Source organism: Falco naumanni, chromosome 7 (genome assembly GCF_017639655.2).
Source record: "Falco naumanni isolate bFalNau1 chromosome 7, bFalNau1.pat, whole genome shotgun sequence".
NCBI classification, from domain to species: domain Eukaryota; kingdom Metazoa; phylum Chordata; class Aves; order Falconiformes; family Falconidae; genus Falco; species Falco naumanni.
In genome coordinates this window covers 43,197,189-43,210,131 of record NC_054060.1, presented here as the reverse complement: position 1 = coordinate 43,210,131, position 12,943 = coordinate 43,197,189, and the positions used below count along the sequence as shown (strand labels likewise).

General features: G+C 39.2%; 1 protein-coding gene across 3 annotated transcripts in view; it reads right to left on the bottom strand.

Moving 5' to 3' along the window:
- Nucleotides 1-2,685: 2,685 nt before the first annotated feature.
- Nucleotides 2,686-12,943, bottom strand: part of NRDE2 (NRDE-2, necessary for RNA interference, domain containing) — a 30,924-nt gene continuing 20,666 nt past the window's right edge. For 2 of the 3 annotated variants that reach the window (XM_040600248.1, XM_040600250.1), the window contains exons 8-14: nucleotides 12,696-12,816; nucleotides 10,534-10,712; nucleotides 9,456-9,842; nucleotides 7,512-8,434; nucleotides 5,165-5,303; nucleotides 4,101-4,172; nucleotides 2,686-3,443 (exon numbers count right to left, since the gene is read on the bottom strand). In XM_040600248.1, coding sequence (XP_040456182.1) covers nucleotides 3,318-3,443; nucleotides 4,101-4,172; nucleotides 5,165-5,303; nucleotides 7,512-8,434; nucleotides 9,456-9,842; nucleotides 10,534-10,712; nucleotides 12,696-12,816 — 1,947 coding nt within the window. In that variant the 3' untranslated portion in view covers nucleotides 2,686-3,317. The remainder of the gene's footprint in view (nucleotides 3,444-4,100; nucleotides 4,173-5,164; nucleotides 5,304-7,511; nucleotides 8,435-9,455; nucleotides 9,843-10,533; nucleotides 10,713-12,695; nucleotides 12,817-12,943) is intronic. The other variant, XM_040600249.1, reaches the window with a different exon arrangement.

Here is a 12,943-nt window from a genome sequence, read left to right as displayed (position 1 = left end):
CTGTTTTGGCAGCAGAGACCTGCTGTGTACATGGACCTGTCTGTTGCTTCAGTCAGACCGACGCTCCAGAAGAAGCACCAGTGCCAGGTGAGTGCTTGCCTCCGTGGTGCACAGCATGCTGCTGACACACCACAGCTGCAGGGGGTGCAGGCACCCCCCGTCAGTCCTTAGGCAGGGCAGTATCCATCTTCGTCTCATTAGTACTCATAGTTTAGGGACTTAAGCACATTTGGGTGAGGTAGTTGTAATGGTGAAGAGTTTACAAGTTTGTATTCCTAAGAGGGCTACGTTCATTACATGAACCGGTTTGCTTTACTGCAATAGAGAATGTCTTTGAAAGGAACCCACGCAGCAGGAGGCTCTACAGCCCCAGGCCTGATGTACGTACTGTTCAGGGACATGCACTGAACAGCCCCCGTGCTGGAGGTGCACAGTTTGTCATACTGCAGACACGCAGAGAGTAAATTCAAACTACAAGTCACACGCTTGACACTTCTGCAGTGTCATCTTAAAATGAATTCTTTCCTTCTAAACAAATGTATTGCCTGCAGCTCCATCCCCATAGCAAAATAGACATTAACTCCTAAGCTACAGTGGTGCATATGCTGCTTATTGAGCATTGTGTAGCATGCGCTTGTTAAGGTCTAAGAACTAAATTTCTACGTGTTGTACATGTGATTTTTAAGGCTTATATAAAAGTTCCAGTTTGCAGTTAAGCAATGTGCAGTCTTTGTTCTGGAAACTTTTTGTGGGAACAAATGCTCTGGGCAGTAACAGACATCTGAGAGTTAACGTGCAGCGCAGTCCCTCTGACTGCCAGTGCTGAAACAACAATGGCAGCAGCAAGGCCAAGAGATTTTGGTTTTCCATGTAAAAATTATGTGGTTCATTGTTAAAAACAAACCCTACAGATGAATGGAGTCTATTTAATCTGGATGACAGGAACCCTGAAATAGTTGTTTTTCAGCTGGAGATAGAAAAACAACAAGCAAAGTTTTATTACCCATTCTTATAAACCTTAGATCCATCTCCTTGGAAAGGTCACAAGCAGCCAGCAATTTTTTAGCACTTTCTAATCATGGCAGTTGATCTCATCATTGCTTGAGGGGCTGAGGAGTTTTATGATGTGTGGCAAGCAAGGCTTTTTTTATTTGGGACACGGCTGCTAATGCTGGCTAGAAGCAACAACCCCAGAGAGGTCCGTTCAGCTGACTGAAGGAAAGCTGCAAGGGATTAAGCTAAACCCAGAACTGTCTGCCACAACTGTTACCGAAAAAGAAACATGGCTGAAAATTAAATTACTTTTTGCAGCAGAACTTACCTTCTGCCACTTTTTCCAGCATTTCTGAACGTGAGTCACAAAGATCATGACAGAAGTAATAAAGATGAGGAGAAAGTGAACAGTGAGTATGTTCCCCATAGGGACAGAAAAAGTGACTGGGGTGTGAATTAAAAGGCAGGATTTAGCCTAGGGGCTCCGGTGTGTGAACAGCCTCTGCCCACCCCCAGTGAAGGAAGCAGCACTGGGAGAAGCTGTGTGAAGGGAGGGGCCCAGGGGCAGGGATGCATGGAACAGTGACTGAAACGAGTTATTGCTACCATCACCAGAGGTGTTCCAAGATGCAGCTGAACAGGGTGCTAGATAATCTCACCTAGGCTCGCTGTCCCACAGAAGGTTGGGCCGGATGATCTTTCAAGGTCCCTCGCAACCTGGACTGCTCTGTGATTGCACACTCTGAAGAGAAACAAACAGGAGCACAGCCAAGCTTCTCCTGTTCTCTACGTGCCTTCCAGGTCTTCAGGGGGAAGGGCGTTCTGCTTTGATGGAGGAACAAAGCCACAGCCACACACACACACAAAATTTGCAATGTTACTGTGCAGCACACAGCCCTACCTCCAATTCAGGAGCTATGTCACTTCTGGAAGAAGCATGGATTTTGAAAAGAAAATATGTATTTTTTTACAAAGACTAATCAATTCTATAGCAAAATCAACATCATTTGCAACCACAGCAATATTCTAAGGCTCTTAAGAAGTGTAATGCCATGTAAAAGTCCACACATTCTGATTATTTTAAATATTGCAGGGAAAGGAATAAATGAGGTGCAGCCCAAACTAAAACATACTGTATCCTGTATTGTGCTACAGGCAAAACTGAGCCATAGGTTGTATAGCTTTCTCCAGCCATAGTTTTCCATGTACACAGATCTCACCAGGTGGATGATCCCAATTGTTTTAGTGCTGTTAGGAAAAAAATATTACTAAAAACTCTCCGAAACAGTTTTGGGTATTCAGTGGCTGCAGGTATCCTCTTGTCAGATGAAGATCCAGCTTCTGAGTACTTGGGTCTCAAAAATTAGAGATGCTAAACTGTCTTCTGCATATTTCAGCAGATTCTGTCTTATAAAAACAGAACATAACTGTATCTTTAAATTGTTACTATATTTCATATTACTTCTGTAGGAGAATGCCTAAAGGCTCTTGGAATAGAAGCTACTAATTAATCATGTTTTGACTACTCTGTTTCTCTCACAATGCCTACATTTGGGTCAAAAGCAAGTAATCAGTTACAAAAATTTGTTTAAAAGCGCGCTGCTTGGAGATGCATTATAGATACACTTTCATTTTTAATACACTCACAGTTCTATTAAATTAAATAAATAATTCAAGTTCCTTTTGAATTTTCAAATATTCAGGTATATTTCTCATAAATATTTATATTAAAATGGTCATTGTCAAAACATACAAGTCCAAGTCCAAAACGAGTGCCTGCTTAAGCAAAGACTTAGCTTTTACTAACAGTATATGTACAAATGTAACTGCTTGTACAGATGTAACAGCTGTTTGACTTGGTAGTTACATACACACACACACACATACCAAGCTGAAGGAAATTACTGAAGCCTGCCAAGTGGAGAACAGTGGAGCATCCATTTGGCAGATGTTTATTCCTGTGCTGCTCACCAAACCATAGCTGGCACGTACTGAATTCCTGCTGAACTCTAGGGAATGTAATTTCAAACAACAGAATAAGAAATGTGGGCAACATTCAACAGGAGGCTCTTTCTAAGAGGGTATCCTCCTGTAGCAGCCAGCAATACTTCAAAGAAATGGATGCATTTTTGTGGGCAAAATGCAGTACTTTATTCCAGAATACTTGCAGCTAGCAGAACTCCATTTTGACAGCAATTTATATAAAAGCTTTAAAAAAAAAGTACATAGTACCCAATTCTCAACAGAGCTCCTGTTTGAAAAGAGACAGGTCTAACTTTGCTTCAGAACTACCTTCTGTACTTTTGCCACTCTCCTACAGTCTTTTAAACCTCCAATAGTAGATCCAGCTCTTCCACAGGTACCCGCACTCTCAATTCTTTTTCAGTCATTAGATCAAGCGTCTCTTGCAGATGATCAGGGAAGTACTCTACTGCGTCCATGTAGAGCACCTAGAAAGACAATGAGAACACTTTCTGTGCCATCTCTCCATCATAGCAAGAAACAGTATAAAGTACGTAGATACGCAGAAAAACTCTATAGCAAGAACATAAGTATCGTACATTTCTCTAATACAATACAAACCAAATTAGTACTTCTACAGTGACAGCAATGTAATGTTTAATCAAATCTTTTCCAACTCCCACTAAATAATTTTATTAAAAAAGATAAAACATAGGTCAAGAGGTGCTGGAGCATTTGCAGCATATACAGATGTTACCTGAGGAATTGCAGGTGTTCCTGAGCAATTTCTTGTACTGTTAACTAAACACATTTTTATTTGCCTATATATTTTTGCTACTACCATGCTCATGATAAAAGTCTAAAAGACACAATCACTTCTAGATGACACAGACAGGAATTTATCTCCTTGCCTCATGCAACGCAACATCTTTCTGTTCTGAAAAGCAAACACCACTGACCACTATTTTTTTTTCCATTTCCATTTTACTTGCAGAAAATCTTACAGTATTTCTCATTCAAAAATCTCTCATTTCAATTGCATAGAAATCATGACAACTACTAAAGTCTAACTTTTTTTTTCCCCCAAATACAGAACTCCAAGAATTAAGAGTATGATGACAGGTTTCTATTTTTTCTATGCTTACCTTTGCCCAAGGACAGTTTTGAAGTGCTTTATAAAACAATCCTCTACTTTTTTCTTTTTTTCCTAGTGAAGTCTGTGAGAAAAAAAATGTTCATACTTCAATGCAGTAATAGCTGAAATAATAAAACGGTTATCTCTGAGACAAAGAAGTTACTGCTGGAAAACTCAGCACTTCTGCTAAGGAATCCTTATTACTCTATATTGTGGTAGCTATGCATTTTGACTGGTGACACTGGTTACACTCTTCAGTGTAATTGAGATGTCTTTAAGGAGTGTCAGGACTTTACTTGTCCTACAAATAATGGAACAAAGACTACCAGAAAGAGCCTCTTTTGAGTATTTCAATTAAAGTCACTGCCTTTGCCTGTATTTGACAACAATACTGCAAGGGGTACGGGTTGCCTGGAGTTATAGAGTCTCCATCCTTAGAGATATCCAAAAGCTATCTAGACATCATCATGGACAACTTGGCTGTGGGTGGCCCTGCTTGAACAGTGGAGTTGAACAAGATGATCTCCAAAGGTCTCTTCCAACCTCAACCATTCAGTGGTTCTGTAAAGTTATACAAAATCAGGATCTAGATTTGACCAAAATATCAAAGTCCTTGTAATTTCCTTACAGAACCCTGAAATAGGTCTAAAGCATAAACACACGTAATCTCTGCTGATTTTACTTACATAACAATAATAAAATCCTAAGTCCCTACAATTTCTTTCCTCTTTTCTTGAATTTTGCTCCCCTGCCCACTTACCTTTATATTGTGGCTAATGCTGGGTCAAATGCATCTATTGACATCTTATGACATATTTTTAATCTACGTAAGATGGCAGCCACAATAACTTGCTTGCCTGCATCTATACTAACACCAAACAGTCAGAAGCTATTACTCCATCTAATCTACATTAATTACATTTACCTTAATATTCCCAGCAGTAAGCAGCATTACAATTCAAATATATCACCTTGCAAATCATAGAGGTATGGCAGCATTTAGTACTGCAGCTGTGTTCATGAGAAATTCCAAATACGGTAAAAACAAACCAAAAAACCTGACAGTCTTCTTACCAGAAAGTTCAAATACATTCTCCACAGCAGTGGACAATGGGTACCATTTTCACTCTGAACTGCATGTTCAAATAGAGCTACAATCCGATTTGTTAACCCAGTTTCAGGAATCGTAGAATGTATTTCACCAACATCTGCCCTGTAACAGAGGAAAAAAGAAACCACAAACCCTTAAACCCAAGCTAAAGGACCACATCCAGGTAAGAGAGGGTAAAGATCAATGTGCTGTCCTTGTTCACATAGCACTGTATATAGCCAGGTTTTTGCATTTCATGCTACAAACTCTGAATGTTATAAACCAGACTTTCAGCACTTGTTAATCTAATCAACACATTTCTATACAGGAAAAAAATCAGTTAAAAAAAACAGAAACGAGGTATTTTTGTGAAATTTCTTTTGGCATGTAAAAAACCAATCCTGTCCAACAGGACTACAATAATCCACCACTATCATACAATCTTAAAACACCGATCTTAATCTTCATTCAAGACTGTGTATCATTCCAGACTTGCCACAGCAGCTCAAACTAAATCCAAGTCTAGGTCAGCAAGCCGCCTCCTGGTGCCCAGGCAAGCCTGTTCACATTTACCCATCACCTTTGTAAGACCATTATGTTGGTCTCAGGTCAAGGCTCTGTATCTCAACCACGATTACAGTAGTAACTTTCTTTTTCACCCAGAGATTCAAATCCCGTAAGTTCCAGGCATAACACAAAAGCAGGCATGTATTTTTCACCGAAGCATTGATTTTCATGTACAGCTGATACACACTGTCTTATTTTTGATGCTTGAGCTTGATGAAACAGCCTGGAGCACTCACAGCAGTATCACTTCTGTTGGTGTGCACTCTCTTGGCCTGCCAGCTTGTTCCACTCAACCTCAACACTTGCTCCTAATTTGCCTCTTTTTCCAAGGGTCTTTGAGGTCATAGTTCTTTTTATCTTAACCTTTGCCATGAGGGAAAACGATGTAATCTACCCTGCACAGAGTCAGACATCAGCAGGGAGCACTGTACCTCACACTAACATACACACTACTGCTTTACCCTTCACGTTCATTTCTTTAAAGGAATTCCACGCACCAAAACAAAATAGGAAGTACTCACACATAGTACAGATATTTTCTTAGTTTTTCACAACATCATAAACCACTAGTTTTAGTGTTTTATGTGTGACAGGCCATTTATGTCTGTGTGGTAGTAGTACAACTCTGCTCTTGCAACAGCCAACTTGTCTCTGTACAAATACAACCTATAAGAAAGGCTATGCTGGCGGAGAACAATCTGGAATGGAACTAAATGTCACAGAGGAAATCATCATTCTGGAATTTTAACATCAGTTTCCACTAACAATAATGAACCATATCATAGTGTCAGTCTGTAATTAACAGTAAATCAAATTATAAGCCTCCTTTATATTTGGTGGCTGTAGAATTCTTATTACAATTTAGGATGAAGTATACTGACAGCTCAGGAATGTCACTGTCATGTATGCATGCCTGTTGCCAGACTGTGGCAATCAAAGCAGTGGGCGCACTGTCATTTTAAAGTATAGTGATCATTCTGTAATTTCATCAAGCATGAATATTATAAGCTTACAGCTATGTAAAGCTTCCAGATAACGTTTCCTAGAAATCTCTGTTGCTATGTGCAGACAAAAGAACGAAGCCACCAATGTTATTAGAGATATGTAGGAGAGGTAGTTCCAAGCAATGGGTAGACAACAGTTAGAGATTAAGCTTTAAGAATGAACCTTCAGTTCCCCACATATCCTGTCCTTTTCTCCTTTCCCAGAAGCGAAGCCCAAACCACACTGTGATTCAGGAAATTTCCAGCCTCTTCTACCTAGCAACAGACCCATATGAAAACCAAGCTCTCAAGTACTCACTATGGAAACAGATCTGCCACAACTGTATTCTGTGATCCAGGAGTAAAGCAGGGCAGTGAGCTCAGTCAGAAACTGCAGCGTAGCTCTGTATTACACTCCTTATTGCTGTAGTATTAAAATGCAGCAGTTTCTAAGCTCACAGTGTCCACCCTGGCCATCTAAGGCAACTCTTAGCTATTTAAAAACGACTCAAATGCGTACCATCTTGGTGTCGGTACCAAGTAAGTAAACACAAAGCAACACACAATCTGATCCAGTAGAAAGGACGTAAGACTATCACCTAGATCTTTAATTCTGTTCAGGATTTTGCCACTGACTCACCATTCAGTCTTGAACAAATAACCTTCCCTAACTACAGCCTCTACATCTGCAAAATGAGAACTATGATAGCATTTTCTCTCCTCTATTAAGTGATTAGACAGATTAAAAAAAGCATAATCATAAAGAGCTGCAAGATATTACCTCTGGACATTCTCAATGAGTTTTTTTCTCATTTGCTCTGCTTGGATTGCAAACAGCCATGGCTCTAAAGAGTTAGTAGACCTTGTGACACCATCAAAAAATCTTCGTGCTTTGCTAGCACTGTGAGACTTCCTTTGGATATGGATATATGACCTCCAAAGGGACCGGTTGCTAGGATACCGTTTCAGAGCCTCTGTTAGTGCCTCTCGCAGAGGATTCAAAGGATAAACACTAATTTTCATGTGGAATCTGAGCAAATTTGTATGCAGCAGTGTGACAGCTTCAAGAGCAGTGGAAAAATTTCGAATGCCAAAATTCTCTCCAGTATTTTCACATTTCTGTGGACCAAGAGCTTCAAGTTTTTCCGAAGTCTGTGCATATATTAATACTGCAGCATCAATCCCAACAGTCAAATACTGGAACAGTGCGTAACAACCAACCAAGTTAACAAGCTGATTAGCATCACCAACCTGATCAGAAACTGGTGGTTTACTTAAATAATCTTGCAGTGCATGCTCATATGTTTTACGAGCTTTCAAGACATTTACAGCTAACACTTGTCCACTATAAGGCACATATGGTCCACTTTCAGCCAATTTGGTCAATATATGAACAGCACGTGACATAACAGCTCCTTCTATACTTTCTAGTAGTTCAACTTCCAGCTGAGCATAAAGCAGACTGAGGCTGCAGATTTGGGGACTCTTCAATCCTTCTGTCCCTGCTGTGCAAAGAGCTGTGTCAAATACCTTCCTGGCATCGTCAATGTTACCAAGCAGCCATTCCAGGTAGGCATACAATTTCCAGAGAGAAAGGTGGTTTCGGTTGTCAGGTGCTTTAAGGAGATTCTTGGCCAACTTTTTACTCTTCCTCCCTTGTGCTTTCAGCTTCTTCTTCTTTTTCGCTTGGAGACACTGAACTACCTGCAGGGGAGAAAAAACAGAACAAATTTTGAAAGGAGTGGGAGAAAAAAGGGAAAAAAACCCACCATACCTCACAGCATTTTTTAATTTCATTACTGTGTTTGGTTTTGTATCGTTCCATATTTCACCACAGTCTTATCTGTTGCTACTGAGTGCTGTAAATTGTCACAACTGCTTGTTGTCAAGTCCCCTGAACACAGCCAAATTACACAGAATTCTCACTATCCTGCCTCTGCCATTAATATCAAATTTCACTCTTTTAAAGGGCCAGCTGCTCAAATAAAGTGCTACTAACCTGTAATGGTTGAGAAAAGGAAAATTAACTAACTTGTCTGGCCAGACACAATTTATGACTAGTACAATTAAACCACCAAGCAGTTTTTCACAATGACGAATGTGCTGACAGACAAATCTGCACATGGGGTGGGAAAATCACACATCTTCTGGTCAGGTAGAGTTTGGGTAAGAGACAGGGAACTTCTCTGTAAGGAAACACAATACTAAACTTCCTGAAGCGTTAGGAAGACAACCTGGACTCTCATCCTCCTGTGGGCATTTTTACCTAAACAGATCCGTATTCAAGTGATAAAGTGCTACTTCCTTCAACAACACTACAAATGTAACTTGTATAGGATGTAGTTTCTTGGTAAGATGCTCTTATCATAATATTGAGTATTATGCACTTAGTAGAATAGTTTGGTGAAAGCACCTAGCTGACTCACTTTGCCGTGTAGAAAATCACTTGTATCCATTCCTGTCTGGCGTACAATGTATCATATAACATTAATCCAAAACGGCAAAAAATATTTTGTTACATGTATGCCACTGTAACATATACTGAAGGGGTGGTTTTGTTTGTTTTGGGGGTTTTTACTCCCAGTGCAATCTTTACTGGCATTTCCTGATGTGAATACTTAGTTCTACAAGACTTGATTTTCATCAATATTTAAATTCAATATAAACATTAATACACAAGAAAGCCACATATCAAAAAAGTGATTATATGCAGATTCCTCATTACCTTAGATATTTCATACTGTAACCAACAAATGGACAGGTTGGATTTTTCCTTTCCTGAAAATAGCAGGAATAGAACATGAAAAACATTCTGTATGAACTCCTCTCCTTCTTTATAGTGGCCTATGTGATGTCTCCCTCGTAGCATTGTGTCCATATGACCAATACTGTTGAATCCAGAAAGTGGAAATTCAACAGAAGTCAGTGGCTTTTCATCAGAAAGCACACTCTCAAAGATGTTATTTTCATCCATGGCAATATAGAGGTTGGAAGGGAAGAGTTTACTTGTACATGGAACTCCCAGGAACTGCAAAAATGAGTAGAGTAGTTGACGCTGAAGATCTGGATTAGAAAGCTGGATTAAAGATGGTCCAAGATCATCAAATAATACCTAAAAAAAAACCAAATTAAAACAAACTCCATTAATTTATGCAATCAAATAAAACCAGCAAACCTGTAATTTATGTAATTGGAGAACCTTTTCAAGTCAATAAGTATTTACAATTACTATTTAAATGGTAACAGTCATTCAAATTAAAAACAGACAAGTTAAGCAATGTGCTCTTCCAGTCAGACTGTAAATTTGCTATCAAGATCTCTTTGCCCACGAGTACCAAAGACCTCCACAGAAAACTTACACAATAAAGGTCTGGAAGATATTATCGCTTAGGCCATTCTAAGATATTTTTATTTAAAAAAATCAATGTCTGTTTTGACCTATCTCCCAAGAAGGAAAAAAAAATCCACCTGACTTGAAGGCAACAAAACATTTGTTTGTTTAATGCATATATCTTCTTAAACACAGATTTCTGTCACATTTCCACATATAGATGAAATAAATCACAAAACAGCAAAGACAGACTATTTGCCTACAGCCCTTTCCAAAGTTTACCATGAGCTTCCCATATATTTCAGAAGTCTCAGCACAAAACCTCAGGTAAATTTTGAATTCCAAACATAGAAAAGAATTTTTTTTCCAAAGAAAAAAAAGTATTACTCTCTAAAATACACATTAGCAATAAATTCAAAGGAAATGATAACTCGTCTTATCATGTTCCCTTGCTTTATTATATCACAGTGACCTGTCTTTCTGGATCTTCACAATCTTCTTCCATTTCCTTTTTGGTTTTGTCTGGCCTCCAAGGTAACCAATGCCTTGCTTCACGAGAATATTCCACATCCAACCAAATATGCCACTTTGGGAGAGTTTTATCCTTTATTTCTTGATCCTCATCTATCTCTTCATCATCATCATCGTCATCTAAAACCAAATCAAGACACAAAGCCCCACATAAAATTATTATAGAAAAATTAATCCACCAAATCCAGAGGCCAGACTCAACATTCAATTTAACTGCTTTAAAAATGTAAACAAATAAAGTGTTAATAAAACAGACACAAGACAGAGCTGAAAATTTCCACATCACAGTTCTGGGTTTTGACACCAACTCTGTAAGAGTAGGAGGTTTCCAGACTTTCTGAACCAGTGAATCAGTGTCATCACTCAAACTTTCTCACAGAGGAGAAAATAAACCACTGACAGGCTGTGGACCGCTTTTATCAAAAGTGGTTTACAAGCAACAGCCAAGAATCAGTCACCTTTTTGTGCAACAGAGGTTCTTTACTTCATACCTGGGCATACAATCTCAAATGTGCTCTATGAATACTCACATGCATAAAACATTTTGAAAAAAACACTGGAAGTAAAAAGTAGTACTATAATATTAAACATTGCAAACCAAGCTTGACAATGTTGCTTTAAAATACCTGGTATTTTTAGTATTTTAATTAAGGTGCAATTGAAACAACCAATGTAGTTAAACACACACAAAAGGAAGTGCTTAACCACATCCCACTTTTATGATGAACCTTCTGGACTATTAGACACAATTAACGTATTTTTCCTGTGCAATGTATTAACTGTGCTGAAACTGACAAGCACCTGTAAGCTAAGGGAAAGCTTGTAGAGATTTTTCAGATATTTTTTATTTCTTGTTGAGAAAAAAAAAGTCCTCAAAGTTTATGGTTACCTGTACTATTTTTTGGAGTACAAAACCAGGCCATTTCTATGCCACCTTCAAATTCTTAATCCTGACATTTACAATTAACTAGGTGAAACGCTCCCACTCCCAGTTCTTAAATTTGAGATAAAACAAACAGGTGATGGCAAGACTTTCACTCTCTATTTTTTATATTCTAGTGCTCCTCCTTTAGTTAGCAACTCTATGAAAAATGACAGTATTTCCACAATGTAACCAAAGTTTGAAAGAAATTGACAGTTTCAGAGACTACATGTGATTACAGATTGTACCTGAACTTTTGGGCTTGACACACATGGGGATAAGCATTGATATATGCTGGACCTGCCCAAGACCAACAGTGGTCGTCTTCTCTGTACTGAATCTTCTCAATTTGTGGACAAAATGGTCAAAGCCATGAGGGGCAAGGAAACTCCATCTTAATCCAGGGACAAGGAAAGCACAGGATCATTTTTCAGTTCCCTCGTTTACTAAAAGCTGAGCCAAACTTGCTTCATTAGCGTTGCTACTGCAGCAGGAACAGCAAAAGCAGAGACAGCTCATCTCTGGTCAGATACATTCCAGCCCCCTGCTTCCCTTCAAGATACATCTGTCTGAGGAAGTCCCGGTGAGCACTGCAGACCAGAAGACAAGGTGGGAATAAGCACAGGGAGGCATTTTCTGCGTCCCTGCTCACCCAGAAGCACTCCAGCCAAGTGAGGATACAATTCCTCTGTTTTCTGCATCACAAAGAGAAGGAAAGATTTCCCTCCTGTTTCTACTATGTATTTGCTACAAGAAACTGAAACCTGATTCTAGAAACGGTATCATTAAGCTAGGAAACCTTGAGGCAACTATCATCTAACACTATAACCCCACCTGGTCTACCAGTCTGATGAAAGGGTGTTAAGGGAAGCAGCTTCCTTAGATGGGCATGGGTCTCAACCAAGTACTCACACCTTCAGTCTCCACACAGAGTGGAGGATATACCCTGTTCCTTAATTCTTATCCCTAGGAAGGACAACAATATTCCATAAACAATATCATACATAGAATACTCAACACATGCTTTTCCTTGTGAAGTGTGATATACTTTACCTTAATCTCGCTAAGTATTTTTTAAAACGCCTATGCAAAAACATAAGAACAAACAGCTTGTATCATTCTAATACAAATGTTTAGAAGAACACATAGACATACAACTACACATATCGACATAGGCATACCGGGCTTAAGAGCAATCCAGCCACCCTTTTCTTGTTGGTGCATCCATGCTTTCCAGCCTCTTGCTCCTTTTTCTCCAATTCGTGGTTCCCCGCTATCCCAAAAGGGTTCAAAGAATTCCACCTGTTGTTTTGGGCAGGGGCAACCAAAACAAAACAGAGAAAAATCATTTTTGCTGTTGTACAGACACTGCTTGGGTCAACTTAGATTTTCCAGACCCTACAATCACATATCTGGGTGCAACTTCTGT